The sequence below is a fragment of the Myodes glareolus genome, chromosome 5, assembly GCF_982192425.1.
Source record: "Myodes glareolus chromosome 5, mMyoGla1.1, whole genome shotgun sequence".
Classification (NCBI taxonomy): domain Eukaryota; kingdom Metazoa; phylum Chordata; class Mammalia; order Rodentia; family Cricetidae; genus Myodes; species Myodes glareolus.
The window spans coordinates 10,419,777-10,440,462 of NC_142030.1; the positions used below are offsets into that span (position 1 = coordinate 10,419,777).

Genomic DNA, 20,686 nt, shown 5'->3' on the forward strand with positions numbered 1-20,686 from the left:
AGACCCAAACTGATTTGTGTAATCAATCTCATCTTAGTTGAGGGTGTAAAGCACACAAACAGAGATTTTTAACATAGAGGGTCCTTGTTTGTGGGAAGTCTATCCGTGGCTTCCCAGCTAATGTTGCTATTCCTACACATTGCAGCTGGTCCCTCCATTCCCCCCGCTGTGTCATACACCAAAAGGCCTCAGGCCAACAGTGTGGAAAGTGAGCAGAAGGAGGACTGGGACAAAGACACAGCCCGAAGACTTGGCAGCACGATGGTGGGGTCAAAGAGCGAAGTGACAGCCAGCCCCCTGGTGGGCCCGGACAGGAAAAAGTCTTCAGCTGGCCCAAGTGTGAGTGAGAGCTCTCCTGTATCTCAGCGCGATCTTATGTGACACGGGGATTTTGTAAAAAGATTTTGTCTTTTGTCCTTTTAAATGTTTCAAAATGAATCATAATTTAAAGACCATGAAAAAGGGCCTAAGCTTCTCATGAATGTAACTGAACAAGATAGTACAGAGAAATCTTTGTTGTTGTTGTTGTTGTTTTAAGACATTTTCCTCAGTAGCCCAAGCTAACCTGGAGCTCACAGCAACAGTAGTCCTCTGACCTCAGCCTCTTGATGGTGGGATTCTAAGCACGAGGCCCTGCAACCAGCTGAAATTCTGAAATCCGTAGCCTCACTTCAGAATGGAACATTAAGGCCCTGCTGCTTGTCCTGCTTTTGTGATATTTGGTGCATTTAATCTTACATTTACACATAAACTGCTCTTTGAGGGCAGACTCAATAATAATTTGTCCACTTATGTGCCATGAAGTCTCTTAAAATGCCACCCTCTAGAAATTATGTCGGGAGCTAGAAGAGAGGCCGCAGTACTGTCCTTGAAGGAGCAGGACATAGAGATAGAATGAAAACAGAGATGGAAAAGTGAGAATAGAGTGGGCAACATCTAGATAATAGTGTTCTGAGGCCATAAGGGGAGTAGATATTTGAAGGATAACAGTAAAAGAGAAGGCCCAGGATGGCAAACAGAAGCCAGAAGAAAATGTGCTCCTGGGCTTGCTAAAGCAGATTGTGTAGCTGCCCAGTAAACAAGGTGAGACATCTTTAAAGATTTTAGAGGGAGAACTGGTGACCATAAAAGGAGCAAAGTTAGATTGCTTTTAGATTGTTCATCAGTAATGTTGATGCCAGAAGATGCAATGGTGTTTTTAAACTTTCAGGGGTAGAAGGGAAGCATTTTATATCTAGCCAAACTGTCACTCAAATATAAAATACAATAATATTCTTAGGCATAAAATGTGTCAACTATTTGACTGTACAGTGATGATTTAAAAACACTGTACTACTTAAGAAAGTATTTTTACAGAGAGAAAGAACATAACATGTTGATGTAAAATATACAAGAGTTAAACATACTCAAATAACTTAGTAAGGGCCAATGAGATGGCTCTTTGGGTAAGGAGCTTGTCACTATGTTTGACAAGCTTGAGCTTCATTCAGGACCCCAGAGTGGGAGGAGAGAAAAGTTTCCTCTGACTTCCACATGTAAGTGCACAGATACACATGCACACATGTTCACATACTGAAAATTCTGAGTAATATCCAGGGAGTAAGGACAGGGCAGAGATTAGAACAGAAACAAGGGAGTAAGGACGGGCAGAGATTAGAACAGAAACAAGGGAGTAAGGACGGGCAGAGATTAGAACATAAATATATACCTTGCTGGGCAGATGATGACAGTAAGGTTAAGAAATTGATATTGGTGAGCAGACATGATTCAGGAACATAAAGAAGAAGGGTGAACAACATGAATAAAATAGAATCATAACTTTAATCAATAGAGGGAGAAGAACTCTTTTTCTAGTATATTGTGGGTCACTTTAGGTAGAAAATCTGCAGGGATATAACAAAAGCAAAGCCAGCACACCGACATCACAAGTAGGCTGTCTGATGCCATTGTTCTGTGTTATTATTGAGACCATGCTTTTTTCAAATATGTCATTATCTCAGCACTTGCTAGTCTAAGAAGTGAATGTACATGCCTTTGAGAATGGGTGGTATATTAAATCTGGAGGGATGGCTCAGTGATCAAGAGCACTTGCTCTTACAGAGGGCCAGGCTTGGTTCCCAGGACCCACATGGTAGCTCACAACCATGGTAGCTCACAACTCCAGCTCCAGGTGATCCAACACCTTCCTCTGGCCTCCATGTGATGCACTTACATAACATGCAGGCAAAACAGTCACACATAAAAGTAAAGAATGGTGGTATAGCTGCTTCCTGTCCTCTACCTGATCTACTTGGAAAGGATAAAAAGGCATAATTTTTTTCAGTATTTCCTTGTGAGCTGAAGGTCTGTTTCAAAAGTCAGCATTCCATATAGCAGTAAAAGCTCACTGTTCCTGTGTCTTCCACCACTCTCCACATTGGCCTTTGGTCCACTCAGATTGGACCTTCTCTGCATGGCCAACTTAGCTTTATCACTCTGTGCCTGCCTTAATGCGCTACTGCATCCTAATCCCATTACTACAAATTGTGCAAGTCCTGTGTTCCCTGTGGTAGCTACTCCACCTCTCCCCAGCCTGCCCATAGCTGTGTCCCACTCAGTTCTGAGCCAGGTGCTGCCGTGTTTGCACACTGTCTCCCCATGCTCATAGTCCTCTGTGTATTGACACAGGGGCTTCCTCAGAATCCGTAATGCTGAGGTGAATGGTGAGTGCGCAGGCTTTATTGATTTACTTCTAAAAGGCATTAACTTAGATTAATTATACTATATTATTTAACATTTTAAACAATCATAAACCAAAAGATTCTGTCAAAATTTATAGTCTCCCCTTTGCTTTCCATTCTGAAATTATATAATAACTCATTCTAATTACTTGGGGTGGGTTCTTCTGTAGATTCTTCTTTTGCTAAAGAAAACAAAAATGGACATGACATAGCTGTCTCATCTTTTCATGATTGTTAGGACAGTACTGCATGTAGCAAGCTTCTTCGTTGGCCACCAACTCACAAATAACAACATGGAAATTTATTATTAATTATTAAACCTTGGCCTTTAGCTTAGGCTGTTCTCTACTAGCTCTTGTAGTTTAAATTAACTCATTTATATTAACCTGCATTCTGCCACGTGGCCTTACCTTGCTTGGCACTGCCCATCCTACTTCCTTCATGTCTCGCTAGCAACTCTGACTTTCTTCTTCCCAGAGTCCTCTCTATTCCTGGAAGTCTGGCCTAACCTCTACCTGCCTAGCTATTGGCCATTCAGCTCTTTATTACACCAATCACAGCAATACATATTCACACAGTATACAAGTATCCCACAACTGTATTTGGTTTTTAAGGTTGTGCAGGTTCCTTCTAGATGGGAGCATGCAAATCTTTGTAAAAGCTACATGGTTTTAATTGCTACCGATCGACACATATGTCATGATCTACTCAGCCTTTCTTTTTGGGTGATGTGCATTCTTCTATCATTCTGTTCCTTTTTTAAGATTTATTATCGTTATTCGTGTGTGTGTGTGTGTGGTTGCTGCATGTATGCAGCCATCCTCAGAGGCCAGAAGAGGTCATTGGATTCCCCAGAGCTGGAGTTACAGGAAGTTGTGAGCTTCTGAGATGGAGGCTAGGAATCAGACTCAGGTCCTCTGCAGGGCACTGCTGAGATATCTCTCCAGCATACTGAAAGGTCTTTAAAACTGCACTTATACGAAGTTGCTTGTATGATTTTCCCCTTCTGCATCTGAGTTTGAGGAAATATCTGTTAAATTTCTAGTGATCATACTAAACAAATGTTAGATTAACTGTGTATTTTAAAGAATTATAAAAGCTAGATTAGGAAGGAAGATATTTTCCACGGGAGCAGAGATGAAAGAGTGTTTTATCCCTTTTGAGGTCACTCCTCCTGGACTTGGGTAGCCCAGTGATAAAGTGCTTGCTTAGCATGTTCAAGACCCAGGGTTGGAATCCCAGTACTACAAACAACAACAAAATGAAAACGCAAGACACAGAAAATCTCCCCTGTCCTTTTTATTACTGGTAACAAATAGTGTTTGGCAGGCATGATGGGATAGGGTCTTCTGTGTGATTAGGAGACTAGCTTATCTGTCTACCCCTTTTTGGCTATTCTTTCTCTTGTTTACATGTGGCCTGTCTCCTAACTCAAACAGGGGACCATGGGCAGGGGAGCTAGGGGCAGTGTCTTCGATTGCACTGCTCAGCCCCACATAAACACTCAGCAGGCAGGCACTGACCTGGAGCGAGGTGAAGTTGATGAGTAAGCAAAGAAGACCACAGGCTTCTGGAGGAAATGCCACCTTCATTGCCCTGTCCATACTGAGATTGAGGGCAGATCTACTCACTTCTCTGCCCCTCCCCAGTCAGGCACTCGCTGAGGGAATGAAACCTGCTTCCTGTTGCTTCCCAATGCCCTTGGCTGCCTCTGTGGAACAATAAACTAAAACAGTAGTGGGTGTGGTCTGGTGGGGTTTGTTTTGTTTTGTCTTTTGCTGTTTTGTTTTTCTTTTGATTCACTTTTTATTTCTAAAATCTAAATATGAGAAAGAAGAAAAATGGATCTTGCTTATGTGAGTCTACTCAATTAAAATTAAGCTTTGAAATTTTTCTGATAAATTTTGATTTCACACTAATATAGTTGAGATTTTTAAATTGATTTTCTTCTTCTTTGTAAAGAACAACGTATATTCTGGAGGGAGCATGGCAAGAAGGAACACGTATGTGTGTGAAAGGACCACGGACAGGTACACGGCGCTGCAGAATGGAAGAGACAGCAGGTGAGGTCACTGAGCCCAAAGGCCGTGTCTGTCATTGCTGCACATAGCCTTGCTGAAATGTCTGTCGGTGTGTGGGTCACAGGGAAGGAATGCAGAGTGGTACGGCCATGCCTGTTCCCAATGGAGTGTCCCTTGGTACCAGGACGGAAGGATGGAAGTGTATTTAGGGAGTAAGAAGTAACTTCCAAGTTTCTGAACGAAATATGGAACGGAATGTATCTCAGTACTAAAGTGTGTGTACAATCCCAGTCTGACAAGACTGGGTCTTCTCTCCATGTGTACCCTGCTCCGTCTTCCCTCTGCCTCTTACCCTTCAACCAATTCTTCTTATTTTTTATATAATCACATTTTTCCTTTTTTATTGTTTTTACTGAACTATATATTTTTCTCCACTCCCCTCCCTTTCTCCCCCTGCCCTTCTACCCTCTCCCATGATCCCCACCCTCCCAGTTTACTCAGGAGATCTTGTTTTTTTCTACTTCCCATGTAGATTAGAACCATATTTGTCTCTCTTAGGGTCCTCTTTGTTGTCTAGGTTCTCTGGGGTTGTGAACTGTAGGCTAGTTTTTCTTTACTTTATATCTAAAAGCCACTTATGAGTGAGCACATATTATATTTGACTTTCTGGGACTGGGTTACCTCACTCAATATGATGTTTTCTAGATCCATCCATTTACCTGCAAATTTCAAGATGTCATTTATTATTCTGCTCCATTGTGTAAAAGTACCATAGCTTCTTTATCCATTCTTTGGTCAAGGTTCATTTAGGTTGTTTCCAGGTTCTGACTATGTCTAATCTGCTATGAACATAGTTGAGCACATGCCCTTGTGGCACGATTGAGCCTCCTTTGGGTGTATACCCAAAAGTGGTATTGCTGGTTCTTGAGGAAGATTATTTCCTAATTTGCTGTGGGAGTTCCTTTAGCTCCTTTAGCCAATTGCCGCTGAGTTACCAGCCCATTGGGGCGTGGTCTCTCTCCCTTTAAAAAAAGCAGCGGCTGTCCTCCATTTTGTCTTTGTCTTCCGGCTCCGTTTTCGGCCCCTGGACTCCTTTCCTGTTCGCGCGGAGGGGCTGTTGTCTGGGACGGTAATCTGTAAGTTTTTTCCCCTTTGAATAAATAACCATTCTATTAATCATAATTCCAAACTGGTGTGGGATTGTCTGTGACTTACGCCTTCATCAATTTTCTGAGAAATGGCCACACTAATATCCAAAGGGGCTATACCAGTTTTCTTTCACTCCCACCAGCAGTGCAAATGCAGGAGTGTTCCCTTTACCCCATATCCTCTCCAGCATAAGAAGTCATCAGTATTTTTGATGTTGGCTTGCTTTTTTTTTTTTTTTTTTTTTGGTTTTTTGAGACAGGAAAACACTATAGCTATTGAGCCTGTCCTGTAACTAGCTTTTATAGATCAGGCTGGCCTCGAACTCACACACAGAGATCCGCCTGCCTCTGCCTGCCAAGTGCTAGGATTAAAGGCATGCGTCACCACCGCCCAGCGATGTTAGCCATTCTTACAGGTGTAAGATGGAATCTCAGAGTTGTTTTGATTTGCATTTCTCTGATGGCTAAGGATGTTGAGTATTTCCTTAAGTGTCTTTCAGCCATTTTAGATTCCTCTGTTGAGAGTTCTCTGTTTAGGTCTGTACCCCATTTTTTATTAGATTATTTGTACTTTTGATGACCAATTTTTTGATTATTAGTCTTATGTCTAATGTGGAGTTGGTGAAGATCTTTTTCCATTCTGTAGAAAGCCTTTTCATCTTGTTGACTGTGTTCTTTGCTTTATAGAAGCTTTTCAGTTTCAGGAGGTCCCATTTATTAATTGTTTCCCTCAGTGTCTGTGCTACTGGGATTATATTCAGGAAGTGGTCTCCTGTGTCAATGCATTCAAGTGTACTTCCCACTTCTTCGTCTATGAGGTTCAGTGTGGTTGGTTTTATGTTGAGGTCTTTGATCCTTTTGGACTTGAGTTTTGTGCATGGTGATAGATGTGGGTCTATTTTCATTCTTCTACATGTTGATATCCAGTTACGCAAGCACCATTTGTTGAATATACTGTCTTTTTTCTATTTTCTATTTTTTTGCTTCTTCGTCAAATATCAGGTGTTCTTAGGTGTTTGAATTAATATCCGGGTCTTCAATTCAGGTTTCATTGGTCCTCCTGTCTGTTTTTATGCCAACACCAGGCTGTTTTCAGTACTGTAGCTCTGTAGTAGAGTTTGAAGTCAGGGATTGTGATGTCTCTAGAAGTTCCTTCAATTGTACAGGATTGTTTTGAATATCCTGGGTTTTTTGATTTTCCATATGAAATTGGGTATTGTTCTTTCAAGGTGCTGGGATTTTGATGGGCATTGCATTGAATCTGTAGATTGCTTTAGGTAAGGTTGCCATTTTTACTGTGTTAATTCTACCTGCCCAAGAGCATGGGAGATCTTTCCATTTTTTGATGTCTTCTTCAATTTCTTTCTTCAAATGTTTAAAGTTCTTCTCATACAAGTCTTCCACTTGTTTGGTTAGAGTTACTCCAAGATATTTGGAGTATGCTATTTGTGGTTGTTATAAAGAGTGATATTTCTCTGATTTCTTTCTCAGCCCATTTGTCATCTGTATAAAGAAGGGCTATTGATTTCTTTTTTGAGTTAATCTTGTATCCTGCTACATTGCTGAAGGTGTTTATGAGTTGTAGAAGTTCCTTGGTGAAATTTTTGGGGTCACATATAAACTATTATAATCCTCAGCAAATAGTGAGAGTTTGACTTCTTTTCCGATTTGTATCCCCTTGATCTCCTTTTGTTGTCTTATTGCTCTGGCTACAACCTCAAAAACTATATTGAATAGATATGGAGAGAATGGACAACCTTGTCTAGTTACTAATTTTAGTGGGATCACTTTGAGTTTCTCTCCATTTAGTTTAATCTTGGCTGTTGGTTTGCTGTAAATTGCCTTTATTATGTTTAGGTATGTTCCTTGTATCCCTGCTCTTTCCAAGACCTTTATCATGAAGGGATGTTGTATTTCATCAAAAGCTTTTTTGGCATCTAATGAGATGATCATGTGGTTTTTATTTTTCAGTTTGTTTATATCCCTGCATTTCTGGAATGAAGTTGACTTAATCATGGTGGATGATGGTCTGATGTGTTTTTGAATTTGATTTGCCGGTGTTTTATTGAGTATTTTTGCATCAATGTTCATGAGTGAGATTGGTCTGTAATTCTCGTTCTTAGTAATGCCTTTGTGTGGTATGGCTATCAGGGTAATTGTAGCTTCATAAAAAGAGTTTGGCAGTGTTCCTTCTGTTTCTATTGTGTGGAACAATTTGAGGAGTATTGGTATTAGTTCTTCTTTGAAAATCATGTAGAATTCTTTGCTGAAACCTGGGTCTTTTTTGGTTGGGAGACTTTTGATGACTGTTTGTATTTCTTTAGCAGTTATAGGTTTATTTAATTTGCTTATCTGATCTTGATTTAAAGTAACCAACTTTTATTATGCTCAAATAATAAAGGCTTCCTTTTCATCTTCTAAAGAGTGTAGAACCACAAACTTCTTATTGAGCTTTATTGTAGTTGGACAAACTACTCATGGGAGCTCCAAAGGTTGAAGCACCTGTGATGCTGATGTGAACAGAATTATGATGAAATTCTGTTCTCAGTTCAACCCATTCAGCAGAGGGACAATCCAATCTCACTTGGCTCTCTTTTCTGTTGTAGGCTATGAGAAAACACATAAGGAAACTGTGGCTTCCTGGCATTCTTTAGGCTTGGTGTTGAAGCTGATTTCCAATTAACTGTGTTTCCTGTACCAAATCCTAATCTGTAGCTGCTTGACACCCATAGTGGCCAGCCTGTTCTTCAGACAGTGAACTGATAGGAGCTAAAGGAGGTTTCGGCTACAGAAACAGCAGTTCTCATATAGCTATAAATTCTCAGTGCTTAAGTGATGTAGGAAGATTCACAGCAACACACTCACAGAATTAATCTTAAAATTGAATGGAAAATGTCTCCAGTAGTAATTGTCTTGTCTGTAGCTGTCACACATCCATACATATGCCTACCTTCTCAGACACATGTATGCAGAACACACGTCTGAGCGCTTTTCAATAGATGTACCTTAAATGGGGAATTGATTTGTTAATAAGTAAGAATGTGTTCATTTCTTTTAAGTGTTTCAGTCATGAAAGTGTCAATCAGTTGAGACCCAGGAAACCTCTTTCTTGGGTTTTAGTGACTGTACCTTTTCTTTTATGTCAAGCCTTACAGAAATGTCTGCCAGCAGCTTGTCATCTGCGGGTTCCACAGCAGCTTCTGCTGGCGCCTCAGCACGGCCCCGCCACCAGAAGTCCATGTCGACCTCTGGCCACCCTATTAAAGTCACACTGCCAACCATTAAAGATGGCTCTGAAGCGTACCGGCCTGGGTGAGTCCTGCTTGCTTCATGTTCTCTGTACTCACTGTCTCCTCCAGAGTGCTCGGAAAAGACACGGTGACAGGAAATGTTGGTTGGGGTATATATACACTGTATACACACTGTACACACACTGTACACACACTGTATACACACTGTATACACACTGTATACACACTGTACACACTGTATACACACTGTATATACACTGTATACACACTGTATACACACTGTACACACACTGTATATACACTGTATACACACTGTACACACACTGTACACACTGTATACACACTGTATACACACTGTATACACACTGTATACACACTGTATATACACTGTACACACACTGTATATACACTGTATACACACTGTACACACACTGTACACACTGTACACACACTGTACACACACTGTACACACACTGTATACACACTGTATACACACTTACTGTGTGCTGTAGCAGTTATCTGAAATTACTTGAAATCATTTTTGAGAAGAATATTCTTAACAGATTGTGTTTTTAATCCGCTGCCTGGTTTATCATTTAAGTAAGCTGAGTGGCTAGAGAAGCATCAGCAGACAGTAACAGTGCTTACCGCCAAGCCCAGTGACTTCGGTTCTATCTCTGGAATCCGCACGGTGAGCAGAGAGAACCAGCTGGAAATTGTCATCTGACCTCCACACATGTGCCGTGGCAGGAGCGCACATGTACACATGCACACAAATAAGCTTAAAAAAAAAAAGATCAGGCGGTGGTGGTGCACACCTTTAGCCCCAGCACTCGGGAGGCAGAGGCAGGTGTGAGTTTGAGGCCAACCTGGTTTACAGAGTGAATTCCAGAACAGCCAGGGCTACATGGGGAAACTCTGTCTGCGGTCGGGGGGAGGAGAGTAAAATGAGATGCACAGAAAGCCAGATGTGTTGGCATACACCTTTAATACCAGCACTTGGAAGGCAAAAGCACGTGGATCTTTGTGAGTTTGAAGCCAGCCTGGTCTCAAAAGCAAGCCAGGGCTACACAGAGAGATGCTATCTGGAAACCCTCGCCAAAGCAAAGACACGTAACAAACCCAGCTAGGTGCTGTGGCCTTGGGGCCTAGCAGCTGCTGCATCAGTCGAGCAACTGCTTGGGTATAAAATTCAGTTCACATTTGGAGTTTTGCCTCTTTTAGGACTGGAAACCAGAGTATCTGAGCATGCTGTCACTTCAGTAATTAGGTTTTGATAGCACCACGCAGCATTGATGCTCCAGAGTCTAAAGTGGGAACATGGGCCATGTTATAAGACAGCTTTTTGACAAACAGTAAAGTTTGTTCTACATGTTACTGCACAACCAATGTACACTAGTAATTTTCAAACTGAGGAACCCTTATCTGAAATTCCTAGGCCCAGGTACCTTTGGGTTTGGGACATTTTCCAGTTCTGCAATATTGACATGTTCATAATGAGATGGTTGGAATAGAACATGAATTTAGATATGGAATTCACTTAGATTCTTGGCATACCTTACATGTATAGCCTGAAGATATTTCTCAGTGTTTTCAGTGCACTTCACATGAGGTCACACAAGGAATTTTTATGTGTAGTGTCATAGAAGTGCTCAAAAACATTTTAAAGCATTTGGAACTTCAGACCTTACAGATTACATGTAAAAACACATATGCAGCATCCAGACTGTGCCATTCCGGATTTGACAGTATTTGTCTTCGTGTCAGTAATTTCTTAATCTTTAATCACCAAATTTTACAAGAAGTGTATTATTTTTAAACTTCCCTCCCCTCCTTGTATAATGATATAGAAAATTAATTGTCCCATGCTCCTCATTTCTAATGCAAACAGAAATCACTGGACCAACAGAAGGACTCACACTTTTCCCCTCTCCAGTTTTTAGCCCGAGTGAAGGCACCCGTCATTATTCTGAATAATACATCTTAACTTCTCCCAGCAGTGCCACCCAGAGAGCGCCTGCTGCTTCCCCATCTGCTCATAGTATTAGTGCCGCCACCCCAGACAGGACCCGCTTCCCCCGAGGGAGCTCCAGCCGAAGCACCTTCCATGGGGAACAGCTCCGGGAGCGGCGCACTGCGGCTTACAATGGGCCACCTGCCTCCCCATCCCATGAAGCTGGTGCCCTTGCACACGCCAGAAGGGGAACGTCGACCGGGATAATAAGCAAGATCACTTCCAAGTTCGTCCGCAGGTCAGTACCATACAGTTGGGTTTCAAACCTTAAATCCTCAAATCCAAGTATCTTAGCAGACAGACCATCGGTGATCTTATGCAGTCTGGGCAGGGATGCGGAGTGACACCTTGTGAGAGAAAGTCCCACAGCCCGCCCAGTGTGTGCCAGGAGTCCGAGGATGTGTGGGTAGCTGTTCACAGAGTGTTGGGGGATTGCCAGTCTCCAGGGCAGGGGATGGAGCGGTGAGATGGCTGTGGGACCCGGGTTCTTACGGTGCCTTTCAAGGTTGGGCCTCTTTCCTCTCTAGGCTGGTCTTTCCTGCCTCACAAACCAGCTTCTCCTTCCAAGGTCTCCTTGCCTTTCCTCATTCCTCTATCATGCGCGTGCACGGGACAGACTTGGGACTGCTCTCTGCCAGTTCTGACTTCCCTTGGTTATCTCCTTGTCTTGTGGCCATAGATGGCCTCTCAGTTTGACAGCCTCGGTCTTGGCCCCAAATCTCCCAGAGCCTCATCCCCATGGATCCAGTTGCCCGAAGCTCCACATCTCTACATCCTGTTTCAGCCTCCAACCCCCACTCTCCCGTTCTTTCTATTTTAGAAGTGGTAGCTCCATTCTCCAGTTGCCTCAAAGTTGTCTTTGATTCCTTTCCATATTTGCAAATGGCCCTTCTCAGTACAGTCTTTCCTGCCACTGCCTCAAAGTCAAAACCACTGTCAATCTTCACCTCCTACCAGGTCTCCTTCATCAGTATAATTCTGATAAGTTACTCCTTGATTTAAAACACCCATTAGGACTAAGTGTATAGCTCACCTAGCATGCACAAGACCTTCAGTTTGACCCACAGACTGAAAAAAAAAGAAAAAAAATAGGAAAGGGGGGGTTAATTAGCTTTTGTCTTGCTGAGACTATAGGTACAAGCCTGCATAGTATGCCTGCTCCTCTTGTCTGACCTCCTGCTTCCATTTTCCCACCTCAGAGGTATCTTTACACACTGCTAGGAGTTTGTCCTTACATTCTCCTTGCAATCCTGCCTTGCTTGCTGCTGCTTCTACACCAGGCTTGAGGCCTTCCCAAGTGGAAGGGAATGACCTGTGTGCTCAGTTAAATGTAAATTGCTGTATATACAGTATTTGCTTTTATATTGCAGAACCATGCTAAGCTGCATGAACCGTTGCAGCCAGCTGTGCTTTTGTGTCCCATCCACCTCCCATGAGGTCACTTAGAACCAATACCTTGGGCTGTTTGACACGACTGCCCCATCCCAGGAAGGCTAGACCGATATGTGATTGGATTGAGTAAGGAAGATCCCATTCTGGATGCTTAGAGCACCCTGTGAACAGAACAGAAAAATCAGAGACTTGTCCCCTTTTTGTACAGGTGTTTCATCTTCAGTGGGATCAACACTGTAACTCTGTTGCTGCGGTAGAGAGAGGACTGCCCATCTGTGCAGCGGATCAGAGCAAGTGAACTGGCTCAGACGTGTCTACTTCAGCTTGTTATAGTGAAATAACTTTTACAGATGGCACTGAGTGTTTAATATCCTGCCTAGTGAAAATAGCAATTATTATAAAAACAGAAATTTAAGAAACCCCATTTGAGAATGCAAATAAATTTTATTATTCTTTTCAGTTCTGAAAAAACAATGTTCTTTGCACAGTATGTCTATGGAAAGGGGCTTGTGGCTAGAGCCCTGCAGACTTGGGAGGCCTGTGACGTTTAGTGCTGGATTGAGCTTGCCGTGCAGTGCAGCAGCTCGGTACAGAGGGGCAGGGGAGGAGGGCAGGGCTGACTTTAACCCTGCTGTGCACATTTTATATAAAAATATAAATGTGGAAAGGCTAAAACATTAAAAAAAAAACCTAAGCATTCCAGATGGTAATTTTCCTAGCTTCTCAAAGGTTTTGTTCTATCATAAGCTACCTCTTAGATTTGCATATTAGGTTATAATTTGACTCGGTTTCAATCACCTTTGAAGTATCAGTAGAGTTAGAATCAGTAGAGTCACCTTCAATACAAAGACAGTTAGCAGTTTTTCTGGTTCTATTTCACAGATTTAGATCTAGATGAGATTATTGTTCAGTTCATTGTTCAGTCTGTTTTAGACTTACCCTTGTGGATAAGGCTGCTGAATACTGTGCGTGGGTTCTTAGCATAACTTCTGAAATAAATTCATGGTCTACTTGGGCTAGCATAACTGGCCACCAGGCCCTCAGGACGCCGCCAGAAGACGTGCTCTGAGTCAGGTCCTCATGCTCGCTCAGAAAGGATTTAACCCACTGGTCTGTCTTCTTAGCTCAGTCTCCTAACCACAGCCTTAGGTGCTCAGCCTCCAAACCATGTTTAATGCAACAGCCTCTATAAGTGCACATAATAATATGAAGTCTAGTACTGCTATTCAGAGTTATTAAAACTTACTTAACCTTACATTATGCTAAACTAAACCGAAAGATAAATTATTAAGTTACAGACGTGACTTTGGGTTGGAAGATTGTGTTTAAAGAACAGCTTAAGTTTCCATCTAAGACCCCTGTCAACTGCATCTAGCAGACACTCGTCTGCTACCACGTGCTGTGGTAAAGTGTGAAGAAGGGTTCACACCAGGACTAATGAGGAAGCTGACTTCAGTATCTTTTATTTACGGGTTTTCTTAATCTCCTATTGCTTTTAAAATTGTTAAATCTCCACCTTCTCTTTATTTTTGAGGGATCCAAGTGAAGGCGAAGCCAGCGGCAGAACCGACACAGCCAGGTGAGCTACAGATGCTGGGTGCTCCCACACCTGGTGACCACGGCAGGGTGATAATTTGATAGTGTCTGCACTTTGACTCTCTATATTCAAAGAATACTAGGCTTTCCTAATGTCATCTAGCTCATCAACTTCAAGTTCAACTAACTTTGAACTGCACACTTGGTGAAGAGTTGGGCTCCCTGTTCTGTGAGAGGAGTGCTTCACCTGTGAGGCAGGGGCTTCTAGAGAGTACGCACTGTTCTCCCTCTGTAATGTGGGGTCACTAAGGGGAGCACCGAGCTCACTAAATGTGTGGAGGATTTCATCATAGTGATATATTTAGGTAAGTATTCGATCTTGGACCACATTGTAAAACTCTACACTGACATGCTTTCTGAGTTTTTCCCAGAGAAAAGTAGAGAAGACAATGAAGTAAATACTTCCCTGTCCATTGGTAGTCTTTGGCATTTATTTCCGTGTCTGTTTAGTAGTCTTTGGTGTCCTTTTCCACATCTGTTTAGTAGTCTTTGGCATTTATTTCCATGTCTGTTTCGTGGTCTTTGGCATGTATCTCTGTAACTTACTCTTTGTTTTCTCAAGATTACAGTGTTTAGCACTTTGGAGGTTCAGGTATCTGGGAGGAAAGGAATTGCCTTTTTATATTCCTTTTTATATTTTATAATATTTTATATCTTACATATATAAATGTATATGTATGTATTTATAGGAAAGACATAAATGTCTTTCAAAGATAGAATTTCACAAATGAGGGAGGGATGTTTATAGGCAAAACTGAAATGTATCTATATTTGGATAATTGTTTAATATATTTAATACAAGGCACTTTGAGTCATGGAAGTCCATTAAGTCTACCCTCATATGGTTACTTGAGATGGTTTTCTGGTTCTATTTGTGCAATACCTACACATCAAAACTCAATAGCGGTCATCTCTTGTGCTCAGCATAGTTCTGGGTGCCTAGGGTTTGTCAGAAATGAAGCAGGCAGATGGCCTGGATCTTATGATACAGGAGTGGTCAAGAGATGGTGTATTCGAACGGCTTGAATAGGACAGAAAGTAGAATAAGAAGGGGTGGCCATGCAAGGGCAGGAGTCTGGGTGATCAGGGACTCTGTGAAGAAAACAAAGAATGGGGGGAAGAAAGGAAGTTGTCCGTGTAGAAAGAGGGTAGCCTTGCCTGTGCAGGAGCTTGGAGAGGAGCGCACAGGCCTGTGGTCAGGGACAGCAGAGAAGCCAGCAAGTCCCCATGGGACAGAGCGGAGCCAGCATGCTGTGAGAGGTCCTGACAGTGGCGGTCTCCCTCCTGACTGTCGGGTTGGAAACCGCTTTCCCTCCTGAGTCATTGCATTGTACCTACACAAGAAAGGAAGGAAAGGGGGAAACTGTTTATATTCTAATACTGTGTTTTATCAGGAGAATCCTAGTGGTGGCTGCTGTGTGTCTGTGTGTATCTTTGTACAGGGGTGTGTATGCATGTGTGTGTGTGCATATGGGGAGGACATGTCTGTGTTTGTGATATGTGTATGTACAGAAAATGAAGAATATAGAAAAAACTATTAAGTTTTCACTTTCGACTGCAAATTCCTTCCCAGGAACAAATGCACCTGAGAAAATTTGCTGCTTTAGACTGAAGATGCTAAATGCCAAAGTGCATGGTGCCCTGGGCCTGCTTGTGAGCAGTGCGGTAGTGCGCAGCTCTGGTCCCTCTGAGGGCAGGCTGCAGACTGGAAAGTTCAACATTTTATGCTTGCAATTTCTTTGCCTAGAAGAACTTTTTTTTTAAACTTTTCTCCTTTGCCCTCTTCTTCTAGAAGTACATCCGGGGATCCAAAAGAAAGAGACAAGGAAGAGGGCAAAGACTCCAAGCCGCGTTCTTTGCGGTTCACATGGAGCATGAAGACCACGAGCTCAATGGACCCCAATGACATGATGAGAGAGATCCGGAAGGTGTTAGATGTCAACAACTGTGACTACGAACAGAAAGAACGGTTCTTGCTTTTCTGTGTCCACGGCGACGCGAGGCAGGACAGCCTCGTGCAGTGGGAGATGGAAGTCTGCAAGTTACCTCGGCTCTCGCTGAACGGGGTCCGCTTCAAGCGGATATCTGGGACCTCTATTGCCTTTAAGAACATTGCATCCAAGATAGCAAATGAGCTTAAGCTGTAAAGCTGTGTGAGCTTGAGGAGCAGGGCAGACGCACCCCAGCTGAGTACAGCTGTGAGTTACAGGTGGCAGCCTGACGTGTTCCACCTGTGCGTCTCCCGTGTAGCATCTGTCCTTAACGCAATAAGGTTATACATAGTCATGAACTGTAAAATTAAAGTCAGTAGGAGCTATAATAAGACTCTGTAGCTTAAAAAGTAGGTTCACATGTACAGGTAAGTATATTGTGTATTTCTGTTCATTCTCTGTTCATAGAGTTGTATAATAAAATATGATTGCTTTAAAACCTGTATACTTGTCTGGATCTCCAGAAATGTATGTTTAATGCTTTGAGTTGAAAGTGGTTTCCCCTGTTATTTACATTCTGGTGGGTTTTTTAAATTCTTACCTCTATCATGCTATTTTGAAAATTGTGTCCAGAATTAAAAGCGCACAGAAATAGTCTTTAAAACTGTAGCATGGACATTATCATATTTAATTTAAACCAGAAGCTGACAGTGGTCGGTGTCATTCTGTTTCTCCTGCGTTTCTTGCTCACAGCCTGTGTCAAACAAGGTGTGGCCAGGGCACACAAAATGTTCTCAGTGTCCGCACCTAGACTTCTAAACACTGGGAAAAGAAAGCCACAGCTTTGCCTCGAGCTAACTCAGAAGCACCGGAGGTGAGAAATCAAATCTTTACCAAGTTTGTTTTGCCCTTTGTTTTCTGACCTGCTAATCAGCAGCAGAGAGTGAAAGAATCCATGGTTTGCCCGGCTGCTGTAAAATAAACCAGCACTTGGGTTTGCTGCCTTCGGTACGCGCAGGGTAACTGGGCAACCAGAGTGTTGGGGCGTCTCATAGCACAAGCTCATCTGGACAGTGTTGATGAAGGCGTTGGCTAAGATATGATGCCGCCTCAGGAACTGACTGGCGTTGGGAGCATTTGCCCCAGTGTCTTCCCAGCCTCCGTCCCTTCGTGCCACTGTAGTGTCTGCAAGTGCTCAGACCCGAGAGCTAGGCGTGCTCTCCACATTCATGTATGAGTTTATGCCTGCCCGGGGTTCACTTTGCTCCCTCAGAACCCATTTGTTCTCAATATTTTGCCCAGGTTACCAAGTTTTTTCCACATCACTCTACCCTTATTGTGCAGCTTTGTAACTGGCCGTTTACCTTCTCTCCTTTCATAATTAGTGCTGTGCGTGGCGTAAAGCCACTAGTAACGGTACCTTTTTAACACTCACTTTTGTACTGAAAAGCCTTGGAGGTTGACTGTGCAATGTTATTTAATGTTGTGATTTACTGTAATATCAGCATATGGGTCCCACCCGCACACTCCTGAGAAACAGAGGATGTTCCCAAAGCTCACCAGTGGAAAGCAAGCCAGTGCCATGGTCAGCACTGTCATCGGAAACTGAGTGGGAGCTGCCGGTGTAGACGATAGGCTGTTCCGCCTGGCTTCCGAAGAAGGTGGTGTTCTCTTCTGTACCGAATTGTGATGTAGCTTTCTTCTTGACATTCTGTTCTAAATGGTGTTTTCTTGCCTTAGTGGGGGACGATGTTTGGGAGGGAAAAAGCAACAAAAGAGAAACTGTGTAGCCCCTTTTTAATCTGGTGTTCATTCGAAACCTTCGATGCAGATCCGCATTCACTCACTGGTGCACACGGAAACCTTACTTGAACAGATCTCATAATAAAGCGTTTGTCTTTTGCTCTTTGTCGGGATCACCTGTGTTCTGCTTGGAGCGCCCTCTGAGCGTATTCTTTCCCGTGCCGGTTCACTCGGCAAGCAAGGGGGGCAACTGTAGGCTCGCAAGAGCTCATTCTGGCAAGAAAGGGTCATCGTTCTCCAGGAGTTCTGGTCACTGAAATACATTTCAGAACAGTCGCCCCAGGCCTCTTCCAAGGCAGAGGCCAGGGTGCTTATGGTTTCTCGCTCCAGCCAACCCCTGTGCTTTATGGAAGGGAAGTTTATTTCCATATTTTTCATGAACTAAAAATTAAATTTTGACACTCACTTTATAGTATGTGTTTCATGTGTTCATGATAACATATCATTTTGAAGACTGGGGAATTTTAATATGTTTGCATAAATAAACACCTTGCTATATGATAGCAGGATTTCCTTGACTCCGACGTACTATTTGATATGATATGCCTTGTATTGCTTTTTAGAAAATAGAACATGCTATTTTGTTTAACAGCAAAAGGTAAAAAATAGCAAGATAAAAATGAAATCTACTTTAGAACCATGACCCACTAATATTCTGTGGGATAAAATTTGATTTTAAACACAAAGATGTTATGATGGGTGATTGTCACTGAAAGTGCCATTCCATACCCAGCTTCCTGTGAGCAAAAGATGCGCTTGACCTGTTGAAATGAACAAGATGTTCTCTGCCTTGTTTTTACAATACCTGTGGAGAGAAGAATACATCTGAAGCCATGTAAAGAGACTGGCTGTAGAGATGGTTCCCACCGCTCCATCGCTGTGGTCCATTTGGGGAGCTGACAGAAACACACACACAATCAAAAGAACATAAATGGGTATCATTGAAAGTGTCCCTCTGCCCCCAAAAGACAGTAAATGATCTGATTTGGAAATACAGGGACACTTGTGTTCTGGGTAATCCTAGCAAGGAAAGTCGGAATGAGGAGAGGTGAAGTTAGGCGCAGCTGTCTGGAAACAGGCAGGAGGATTGCTGCAAGTCCCAGGCCAGCCAGGGTCTCATGGAGTAGTCGGTCCCAGCAAACAAACAAAACGAAACACAATGTACTGGGAACCTCAACTCACATTTAATCATTAACTCAACAAATTTATTGAGTGCGAATATACATCAGGTTCTGGGTTCTAGGGAAACAGCAATAAAAAACTTACAATAGAAACATACAGATAGAACACATACAGGCCCAAAGGACGGAGCTGGGAAGTCTTTTCTGGAGGATAAGGAGGGCATAGGCCACGGACATTGCAACAAAGGTAGCGAGATAGAGGGGTGTGTCCGGCATTAGCATAAACACAAACTGGCTTTGCAGAGTTGGTATGGCCCAGCCATAGGAAAGTTTGTCCCCCATAGCACTGGATTTGATGCTGCTTTGCCCCCCCCTGCAAAATAAAATAAAAGATAAAAAAAAATAAGAAAAAGTGGATCAGTACTAACTCAGAAATGTCAAGAGTTTATCAGAGTGTTAGATGAGGGCATTGAAGCAATTCTGTGTTCCAGAGAGGAAAGAGAAGGTGATGTGGATCAATGGCTAAACAGAAACTTAGCGCTCACACCTGGAAGTGTTACATGGTTTGTAATTCCTCAGGAAGAACATGCCGGAAGGATTTGGTAGAGGAGACGCTAGAGAAGTCAGTGGAGTTGAGGATGGCAGTAGACACTCCTCCAAATGAACCAAAACAACTGAGACAGAAGAAATACAGTGCCATTCGGTCTAACCCAGGAGGAGCCCCTGGGGAAAGACAGCAGGGAGTAAAAGCCATTTGAAGATAGAATGGCAAAAGGTTTCTAAGTATTTGCTCAAAATCATAAGATCATGGACCCATGGTTAACAAATAACCAAAGAAAACTACATCTGATTTTCATACCACAAATTACTTCTAACTAGAATTTAAAGTCAGCCATAAGAGGGAAAAGGCATAGAAATAGAAGGAAGTTAATAGCCAGTTTCTTGTAAGAAATACTGGGGGGAAAAAACTGTCAAACAGGATTTTTTTTTTAATTTTAGTTTTGTTATTTTTAGACAGGGTTTCTCTGTATAGCCCTGGCTGCCCTGGAACTCACTCTGTAGACCAGCTGACCTTGAACTCAGAGATTCTCTTGCCTTTGCCTCCCAACTGCTGGGATTAAAGGTGTGTGCCACCACTGCCTGGCATCAAACACAGATTTTATACCCAGATATAATAGCTTTCCAAAACAAAGATGATTGACACAGAGATGCTGAAGAGCATGGGTATGACATAGAACCACAAGAAATGTACAAGGAAACCCTTGGAGTAAACAGGAGCAAGTACAAGATGGAACTCTGCATCTACCCAAAGGAATTAAGAGAGCAAAAAGAAGATAAAACCATGTTTGGAGTAAAGTCACTAAGAACTGAGTGAAGAGTGTGCTCTAGTTTGCTCTGTTGCTATGACAAAACATGACAAAAAGCAGCCTGGGGAGGGAACGGGTTTATTTGGCTTACAGATTACAGTCCATCGTGGAAGAGAAACTGAGACAAAGACCATAGAGGAACACCGCTAACTGGCTTGTCTCCAGCTTTCTGTTACCCTTCTTAAACAGCCAAACCCTCCTGCCTAGGGATGGCACCACCCACAGTTGTCTGGCCCCTCCTACATCAATTAACAATGGGAAAACAATGCCCAGTAGACACGGTCATGGGCTAACCTGATGGAAGCAATTCCTCAGTTGAGGT

General features: G+C 42.7%; 1 protein-coding gene across 2 annotated transcripts in view; it reads left to right on the forward strand.

Annotated features, from left to right (window-relative positions):
* The window catches only part of Mark1 (microtubule affinity regulating kinase 1), a 102,452-nt gene extending 84,471 nt beyond the window's left edge, over positions 1-17,981 (forward strand). The window contains exons 13-18 of one of the 2 annotated variants that reach the window (XM_087906051.1): positions 146-339; positions 4,683-4,783; positions 9,037-9,201; positions 11,138-11,392; positions 14,081-14,125; positions 15,935-17,981. In XM_087906051.1, the coding sequence (XP_087762177.1) occupies positions 146-339; positions 4,683-4,783; positions 9,037-9,201; positions 11,138-11,392; positions 14,081-14,125; positions 15,935-16,289 (1,115 nt within the window). In that variant the 3' untranslated portion in view covers positions 16,290-17,981. The remainder of the gene's footprint in view (positions 1-145; positions 340-4,682; positions 4,784-9,036; positions 9,202-11,137; positions 11,393-14,080; positions 14,126-15,934) is intronic. The other variant, XM_087906052.1, reaches the window with a different exon arrangement.
* Positions 17,982-20,686: the final 2,705 nt, after the last annotated feature.